The 9,737-nt window shown below is 34.5% G+C and overlaps 1 protein-coding gene across 1 annotated transcript; it reads left to right on the forward strand.

Moving 5' to 3' along the window:
- Positions 1–6,917: 6,917 nt before the first annotated feature.
- Positions 6,918–8,352, forward strand: LOC134279958 (BTB/POZ domain-containing protein KCTD21-like). The gene is made up of 2 exons (XM_062762370.1): positions 6,918–7,184; positions 7,628–8,352. The coding sequence occupies exons 1-2, from the start codon at positions 6,982–6,984 to the stop codon at positions 7,896–7,898; spliced, it is 474 nt and encodes a 157-aa protein (XP_062618354.1). The 5' UTR covers positions 6,918–6,981; the 3' UTR covers positions 7,899–8,352.
- The last annotated feature ends 1,385 nt before the right edge of the window (positions 8,353–9,737 follow it).

The following is a 9,737-nucleotide window of genomic DNA, read 5'->3' on the forward strand; positions in this document are numbered from 1 at the left end:
AGATTATAAAGTTATATATCTCTTGTTTTATTTAAAATATTTTACAACATCTGTGGAATTTAATAGTGTGAACTCAATGTCAACAGATGGATAATCTATTCATTAATTTTCTTTGATGTGACCATTTTCTTTGTGGTCAAGAATTTGCCGACTACTTAGTTATAAAAACACAAGTGTCATATCAGTGTCTTATTTATTCAAGTTGAGGCCCTTTTAGGAAAAAGTAGTTTCACACTTATAATTTGTTTTATTATTACGCGTTAATGCCTTTTATTCATTTTTCTCAATATTCCGCAATTTTACAAATTTTCATTGGTCAACTTTTTATGAACTAGATTTTGTCGACGGGCAAGAGTTGGGCGACGCGCATCACTTTCATGATTGCGCTTGTACAATAAACTTCATAAACTTTATTCCAACTCTTCGCCTCTTTCTAGGTAAGTGGTTTTTTTATTGATTATTTTTCATTTACAAGTTTTATTAAAGATTAGGTAATTTTAATGTTGAATTAATAATTTTTGTTCTGCTTCATCTTTTGAATCTAATTTAGTTTTTTAAATTATTTTGTAAGGGTAGCTCAACATACTGTGTTTTGAATTACTTAAATGACACGATTTTGTCTATTAACAAAATTAATACTTTTTTTTATATTGTCGCACATTTATTGTAAATACATTAGATATTGTTTCAAATATGCTTTTAATTTTTTTTTATAATTTTTCATACATGTTGTAAATATAATAGTTAATTCTTAGTAAGGGAAATAACTCTGTTGTGCGTGAAAATGATTAGAACTCTTCTGTGAAGGAAGTTAGGATTTTTGTCATTCATATGCAAATCTTGTTAGAGTCGCTAAGATGAAGCAGAAATACCTTTCTAGATCTTTGTAAGTGTTCGATTTTTGTTTCATATCGTTCAACATGCATTTCTCTTTATATTGTTACAAGTTCTTTTTAAATCAGACATTTTAACATTACATGCAATTAAAACGCGTTAATGTCAAAAGTAAAATTCTACTTTCACTTTCATATTTACTTCAAGAAGTTGGTAATAAATTGTTTTATTTTTAATTTCATTTCTCTCATACATTATATAACTTAGATATTTTCTTAATAATTTAATTCTGACTGTATCTGTATGTGTCAATGGTCTCGCTTATAATTTTATCATTTTTTATTTTTATTTTTATTATTTTAAGATCTTGATTTAATACAAACTTTTGATTTTATTGTGGTGTTCTGTTGAAATGAGACCATTGTATTTTTCTTTATATCACTTTCATGATTGCGCTTGTACAATAAACTTCATAAACTTTATTCCAACTCTTCGCCTCTTTCTAGGTCAAGGACAAACCGACACAAGGACAGTCTAATTGACAAGAACATTTGTATATGTCTCATAGCCGAAGTGGTCAATGTGTTAAAACATACCGAATCGTTTGAGACAGTACATACGGATCTTGATTTTTTAAAAAATCATTTGAGGAGATTTTTTCCCCATTTCGGAATAGGAAATTCAGTTGGCTGGATATATACAAGTGTATACATTTTAAACTTTAAAAGTGAGGATTACCTTAGATGTACACAACGTATTTTTAAAGTCAAACATAAAAATATTTTATTTCTATTTACATATGTATCCAAACTTATAAAATTTCCGATATCAATTATGGTTGGATATCTGTAGCCTACTTTTTGTTATGATTTTCAGTTATAAATTTCTAAATAAAAACAAGACATTTCTTGTAAGTATTGCCTTCATTCGTAATGGGCGATTACTTGATAAAATTTTTCATTTTTAAAAGGACCAGATCTAGATAAACGGAGAATATACTTATTTACTCTATGTGCTTTGTACATGCGCTTTTGTGTTCTGCATGTTAATTAAATTTGTCCAAATGAAATAAAAAAAACTCTACTCAAATAATCCTGGCTATGGAAAAACGCATGATCAGTGGCGGACCTGGTTCGTGGATCGATTGGAGTCCCAATATAAATTTATCTAATTTTCAAATCGTTGGACCATAATGACACACCAAGACTTTTAAAACATTGTGAATTACTAAATACATCTCTACATACAATGTTACACATAAATAAAATGGGAATGGATACTGAAGTTCGGTAATAAATGGAATTAATATAGAACTTGTTTTATCATTCTTGAAAAATGCAAATACATCATGTACCAAATAGAGCACGATTTTTGCAAATATTTTCCAAAACAACAAATTCTCTTTACATTTAGAATTCGTATTCATAAAATTTTAATAATTTATTATTTCCTAAACACTAAATTTAAGTTTTTGTAAGAACACTTTGAACCCAAATCTATGGCCATTATAACAAGAACATGACTGTATGATTATAAAATGAAATAATCGTCAAACAGGCCTGTAGACCCCCCCCCCCTCCCTACTTTTTTCTGAGTATTATAGACTTTGCAACAGTAAAATTTCCTTATATTCTTGTTGACCCCCTATCCTCCAATTTTTAAATGTTGTTAGGTCGAGCGCAAATTCCAGGATATGGACAGTTAATTACAATATTTATCGTTATAGTTTTAGGCTGAATTACAATCCTGATTTCGATCGACTACTTCATGTACGCTTAAATTCATAGAAAAATGTTTCAGCCAGTAGCATCAGGTTGGCCATGTCCCTCCCCCTTTTCTTTTTCTTTTCTTGGCACACATAACTCTTTTCTATCGTAAATGTCCACTGAAAAGGCCCATCCCCTTTTTTGTTTGGTAGTTTAATTATGAGTAAAATATACTTGTGTTTTGCAAAGAATGTGGAAAATTGAAGGTGCCTAACTACCTGAACGAAATAGGATTTTCGAGTTTGGACACTTCCCACCCCCGTTTTTTCGCTTGTCATGCAATTAGGCTTTTCAGGTAATTTGTCAAAAAAAATTCTAATCCCCTCCCCACTATCAAAAGCGACACTATACCGGTATTATATGTGCCTGTATATTATATTACTCCTTTATATGTATTTTACCTATTCAAAGCAAACTACATTAAAAAAAAATAATATATTAAGCTTAAATTCACATAACTAAAACGACAACATACAATTTTTCTACATTTACATGGATATTTATGAAATCACTACACATTGTTCAAAATCAAAGACTACATATTCTTCTTTGTCACATACATAGTAATATAAAAAAAAATAATAATCATAATCGATCGTTTCAATATAAAACTTAAATTTGCACAATTATTTGCCTTATTTTTATTTTTTACTGTTTACTTCCAAAAAGTTTTCTGTCAAATTCCATAACCCAGATGATCGCAACATTGCCTCAAAATCTCTGTATAAATTGCTAGTAATCCTTAATCAAAAGTTATTATTGATGTGTCAAATAACTATAAATCGATTAGCGTACAGGTGTCTTTCATTCCATCACCAGCAGGGAGGATTCTCTCTATATGAAAAGGTCACGCATCCACATCCTTAATCATGTTAATTATTACCAAAGTACACACAGTGGGTGGTGGAGGAGAAGAGTTTGATTTGTTGTTAACTGCCCTGCATTACATCACATGCTGTTTTTATGAATTTTTATGAAGACCTTTACTATATCAATGTTTTACACTTTCAAAAGAAATTGCTATAGACAATGATAGAGGAATAAAATAATTTAACATGTTTAAAAATCTAACAATTAAACACACAGCTGGTAATATGCATCCCTTTAACGTTATTTATATACATGTGTAGAATGTTTTTAATCGGGGGTGTGAATATTCCATATTTAAGATTGTGTATAAATTTAATTTAATTTATACATGTATAAAACACATTGTACATATTCTTGAGAGTCTAGCAGAATTCTAAAAGACTGAATCCTTTTTAAAAAGATTAAATAAATATTAACAACACGTTACTCATCCTTTAGGATAGATTTATATGTATATGTTTCAAGCATCTAAGCTACCCTGAGCTGTTCTCTAATGAATATTAATGAAATGTGCGCAATGAGGATGCATCGTATGTTAATTTGTCGATGTTGTATTCTCACTCGTGCAGTTTTCGTTTTTACGTTTGTGTAATTTTCTCACTATATCGTGTAAATATTTTGTTAATTGTGTAGTTTTTCTGTAGTATGTGTAAATTTCAATAACTTTGTGTATACTTTCCTCACTTTGTGTAAATTTTTACTTACTCGTGTTATTTTTGTTTAAGGTCGTGCAGAAAATAATTTTGAACCAATCGGCGTGCCATAAAGAACGACCGAGTATAAACATTTAATCAAGATAGAACTAAGAAGGAGGGTAGATTTCACTTTTAATTTTAATTAAAAATTTTACTTATATCTAATTAAACGGTGTCCGCAAGAATATAATAAATAAGTTTAACATTAGTGCTAAATTTTAAAACTACTGGATTCTATAGACAGCAAAGAAACACTTGGGGAATGCTAAAAACTGACTTGCGTATAAACAGTTAGATACCTCGGACCTGCTCTAAACAAGTTTCAGTAACGAGTTGTCGTTCATAACAGCGAACCTTAGCGGCGGCAGTTGAAAGGCCTATATATGGAGTTTATGTCTCTCAGTACATGTAACTAATATTCGATACGCTAGAGCAGACTCTACATGTATGTATGAAAAATATGGAGATAACGAACAGTATTCAAGCTCAAGAGTCCATTTAACAATACAAAATTGGAGCACAGCAAACAAGGACCTCCCAAAATCAGGTACAATGGAGGAGTGAGCATCCCCTGCCGACTGGTCAGTGAGGTCACACCGAGACTGAAGATATTATTGTTTCAGCAACTTGTTTGGAAATCTTACCACGTTTTAAAAATAGTTTATACGTAGAACATGCTCTCGCGTATCGAATCAGCTGAGAGATGTACAAAATAGGATTGCCGATGAACAATTTATAAGACTTAAGTATCAGCCACATTATCCAGCGATGGTGTATACGATGAAAACCGATGCGTTTTTTTGATAAAAGTGGCGTAGTTGCCGGCCGGACACCTATAGTAATCGGACGGTGACTGAGGCCATTTGGCGAATCGATGGGGGTCATCGGTAGAAAATTAGTTGTAGTTAAAAATCAGTGATGTCTCCGTCGATGCCCCACATCCCTCCTCATCAGCAACCCATCATCAACACATCTTTCAAGGATTGGCCGATGTATGACCGTTGAATCTGAGGTCATCGGAGGGTTGAGTGGTGGGCAACAGGCATCGGCCGATGTTCGACCAAACATTGGCCCATAGTCGACCGACGTACGAACGATGTTCACAAATGTATGAGCGATGTAATATACATCGACCGATTACTCTTGAACATCGTTTTATGATAAACAATACATTTCTGGGCTTTTGCAAGTCTGGTCGGCAACCACGCAATTTTTATCAAAAAACTAGGGATGTCCAAAATATTTATTTTCCTTCGAATGCATTATTCGAACGATAGTCGACTATTCAGAACAATTTTTAAGAAAAATAAATCTCCTCGGTAGCGTATTTATATATCAAAAAACCCTTTTCATAAATTTTTCGTAAACCAATGCCCCAACATCGGTCCACATCGGCCTAGTAGTCCTTAAAGTATCAGTCATAATATCCAGTGATGGAGTATACGATGGGCAACCAATGCGATGTTCCAGGGTAATCGGCCGATGTATATTACATTGCTCATACATTGGTGAACAGCGTTCGTACGTCGGTCGACTATAGGCCAATGTTTAGTCGAACATCGACTGATGATCGACCGATGTCTGTTGCACACCACCCCCAGATGACCTCAGATTCAACGGACACTTCATTGGCCAATCCTTGAAAGATGTGTTAATGATGGGTTGCCGATGAGGAGAGATGTGGGGCATCGGTGGAGACATCACTGATTTTTTTTACTACAACTTATTTTCTACCGATAACCCCACCGATTCGCCAAATGGCCCCAGTCACCATCCGATTACTTGTAGGTACGCCATTTTTATAAAAAACGCATCGATTTCTCATCGTGTACCCCATCGCTGGATAATGTGACTGATACTTTAATCCAGGATTTCATCATGCTCGTTCGAATTTATTATTTCGTAAGTTATTTGGTTGAAACAATAACCTTGTCAGCGTAGATTCATTATTGATCCAAATGCTGACTGACGTTTTTCATACTAACTGTTAATCCATTATTTACACACCGATTTGTCTAACCCCCCCCCCCGTTTTTCCAGATCATAAGGAGCCCACGGTGGGTGTGACCGATCGGCAGGGAATGCTCACTCCTCTAAGGCACCTGATCCCACCATTGATGATAGAGATCCGTGTTTGCTCTGCTCCTATTCTGTATCATCGTCGCAAACGGCCAAAATGTACGATCCTCTCCCATTCTGGGCCGTGGCTTGAGACGATGATTTTGTATTGCTTTATGACTTTTGAGCTCTTGACTTGTGTCTATGGTCTACTGATCAGGTCACTTGATACAAGGATCAATTACACGAGGAATGGAGAACGGGATAACAACAAAGCGCGGCAACTACGAACGCAGTAAATTCAAAGTAGTGGGGATGACAAGGTCAGGGAACGACAAAGGATGGCAAGAAAACAAGAACTCAAAAAGTGCGATACATTAAGTAATGGTTGGACTACCACTCTCTTGCCCACGCGCAATTTCATTCCTTCGCTTCCCGTTACCACCAAGTTCCATTGAAACCTTTGCATTCCCATTCCCCATTGCGACAGTACAAAGAACAGCATGAGCAGCAAGTTGTCCCATCAAGAACAAGATAAATATGGAAGCAGGGATGTATTTATATGTATTTACTCCACAAAACCATGCAACATTGCGGTACTAAATCCATTTTCCAAGATTAAACAAGGATGCAACATGTACTTTTACAACAGTAAACGGATTTACACGAATGCGTTTGATCACCTAATGCGAAAACCCACGATATAGGGATCTAAAAATACAGGTAAGCTGAAACAGTTCGATAATCCCTCAGACCACATGGCTATACAGCGAATGGCGGATCGCACTCCCCGGGATAAAATTTTGAAGCTCAATGTAGGTGGAGTATTTTACACCACAGCTAAATCCACACTGACCAGTGTATATGGCAGCTACCTCTGGAGGGTGGCCACGGGGGACGCGACTGTCATGAGGGATGAGAAAGGGAGTCTATTTATAGATAGGGATGGATATGTCTTCAGGTGGGATAAAAGTTATTTTTTAAATATAGTTTTTAATTATAGTTTATGTTGAAAGGGATGATTCTATTGAAGGTCAAAAATATACATCATAGAAAAAATTATCAAATAATTACCTGATTCAGTCTTTACAATGCTATTCAAAGGACTGAGATTTTCTGCTTGAAATGAATAGAATTATCATCAGTTGAAATGTCTAAATCGCATTACATTATTATGTTCAATTTTATTAAACTGCATCTATATTTTTTTAAAGGATCTCGTTACGTTAACGACTGAAATGAACTCTTTTTCAGTATTGATTTCAGATTACTGTCTCATTCTTTACGCTTTCATGTTGCCTGACATGGTGAGGAAATCGATATCATCCTATCTACATTTATCTATGTCTTTATCATAGATGCTTTGAAAAAGTTTTTAAATATCAATTTTATTAACGTTTACAGGTATATCCTTAACTTCCTCCGCTCTGACCGTCTGATTGTTCCTCAGGGGTATAAGGAACTTCACATGCTGAGGGAAGAGGCGGAGTTTTTTGGATTAGACGATCTCTGCTTACAAGTTGATAAGGTCATCAAATCTCGGAAAAAGAAACCTCGACCTCGACTGACGAGGAAATTCAGCAGAAGCTGGGGGTCGGACCTGACTAAAATATCCACGGATGAAAACGGATCGGTTATTTTTGAAGACGATGGATCGGATTATTTTTACGATTAATCAGGGATCCAGCAGGGAAAACGATGCAAACAAAGAACAAAAGAGTCAAACATATTTGTTTGTTTGTTGAAAGTGTGGCATTGATCTGGGAAAATGTCACCAATTTTCAGTGCATGTAACTGGCTGCGTTTCGATTATTTTCTGAAGTTAATTATATCTTTATATAAAAGCTGTAGCATATGGCGCTCGACTAACTTATTGTACATATCACACTTTTCATGCTTAGTCAATAAGACAGGGAAATGGCTTGTAACTATTTGTATACATTACTTGTATTTGGTCGATTTGAACGGCAGTGCACTCTGTCAGTAGATTTTTTTTCGTTTCGTTCACAAGATTGCTGTCTTACTTGACCTACTGCAAGTGTGCATCTCATCATGTAGATGTTGATATAGATGGCATATGATGCATTGGGGAAATAAAAAATAAAATTGTACTCTTTCTCTTAATTTTAGATCTGTTTTGGTGCAATATTTCTTGAAAAAAAAACTCTTTATTCTCATGTGGCGCCTCTCTATAAAATGTGAAACACATTGTGGTGCCTCTGTATAACGATATGAAATATTCGTTACTTTTCAGTTTACCCAGTTAACCTTTACCCTTTAACGAGGATTTGGAAATGCGTGAATCTGACAAAAATAACAATGCAAAGAAGTTATTAGCTATGGAAGCAAACAACATTAGTTGCGTTCCACGAAGAATTTAACTGGTCGCAGTACCCTGTTGATTTCGTAAGTTTTATCGAGTCAAATGCTGACTGGCGTTTTTAATACTTATTGTTAGTCCATTATTTACACACGAATTGACGACGGATTTCTCCATTATTTACCGATCATGATAACGAGAACACGGCGGGTGTGACAGGTCGGCAGGGGCTTCTCACTCCTCCATGGCACCTGATCCCACCGCTGATGTTTTGGAGGTCCGTGTTTGCTCTGCTCCTGTTAGTATTGTAAATGTTTTATGGATTTTTGATCTTGAATACTGCTCGTTAATTAGGGTCTTCCGAGCTTCCTTCGGAAGACCCTACTGTTATTCTACTGTTTCTTATTATTATTTGCTTTTTTTTTTCACGCCGGATTTTTGACAGGCGATTTCTCAAAGACCTTTCGACTGATTTTTATGAAACTTTCAGGTTAGATACCTTGTATTAACACCTATTTACATCTGCTTTCAATTTTTTGATACATGCCTTACTTTGTGAGTTATTGCCCTTTAATTGATAATTTTGATGTCTCGTGTCCACTAATAAACTCAAAAACGACATATGATATTTACATGAAAGTTTGAGAACTTGTAGCCAATACATTGTAGATGTGCATAGCGATAAAATTATGAGCTGATTTCTTAAAGATCGGAAGATATGTGACGGCAATTTTTAGTTGTTTTTTTTCCATGAAATTTTGCTTCTTTTTGTGTAATAACTTTTGAACCGAGAATAATTTGGTAAGAAATATAGAACAAAAGTTGTGCATAATTACGAGGGCTTTCATATAAGATCAAGGAAAAGGGGCTGGCCCCTATAATTAGGGGTTAATAGCTCATACAATTTTTTTTCTGATAGCTAAAAATATTGGTATATTATGAAAAATTTTGACTGAAATAGTTTCGAACTGATTAAATCTTGTCGTTTGATATAAAGAGAAATAAGCTTCAAGCTATATTTAATAGTTTTTTTTATAAAACAAATATGTGAGAAACCTTACAGGAACAAGTTGTCTACTATAAACCAAGCCTTTTAATACTTGCATAGTTTTAGTTAGATATGGCAAGAAATTGGTACTGCGTTTTTAGGTGATACTTTTGTACCCTAGGGTACACCCTTATTAAATGTATGGA

Source organism: Saccostrea cucullata, unplaced genomic scaffold (genome assembly GCF_032062105.1).
Source record: "Saccostrea cucullata isolate Sc308-1 unplaced genomic scaffold, CSIRO_AGI_Scuc_v1 ctg5722, whole genome shotgun sequence".
NCBI classification, from domain to species: Eukaryota; Metazoa; Mollusca; class Bivalvia; order Ostreida; family Ostreidae; genus Saccostrea; species Saccostrea cuccullata.

Coding starts and splice junctions, on each gene's coding strand:
- LOC134279958 (XM_062762370.1), top strand. CDS start 6,982: ATGGCTATACAGCGAATGGCGGATCGCACTCCCCGGGATAAAATTTTG. Junction 7,185..7,627: donor AGGGATGGATATGTCTTCAG/GTGGGATAAAAG, acceptor TAACGTTTACAG/GTATATCCTTAACTTCCTCC.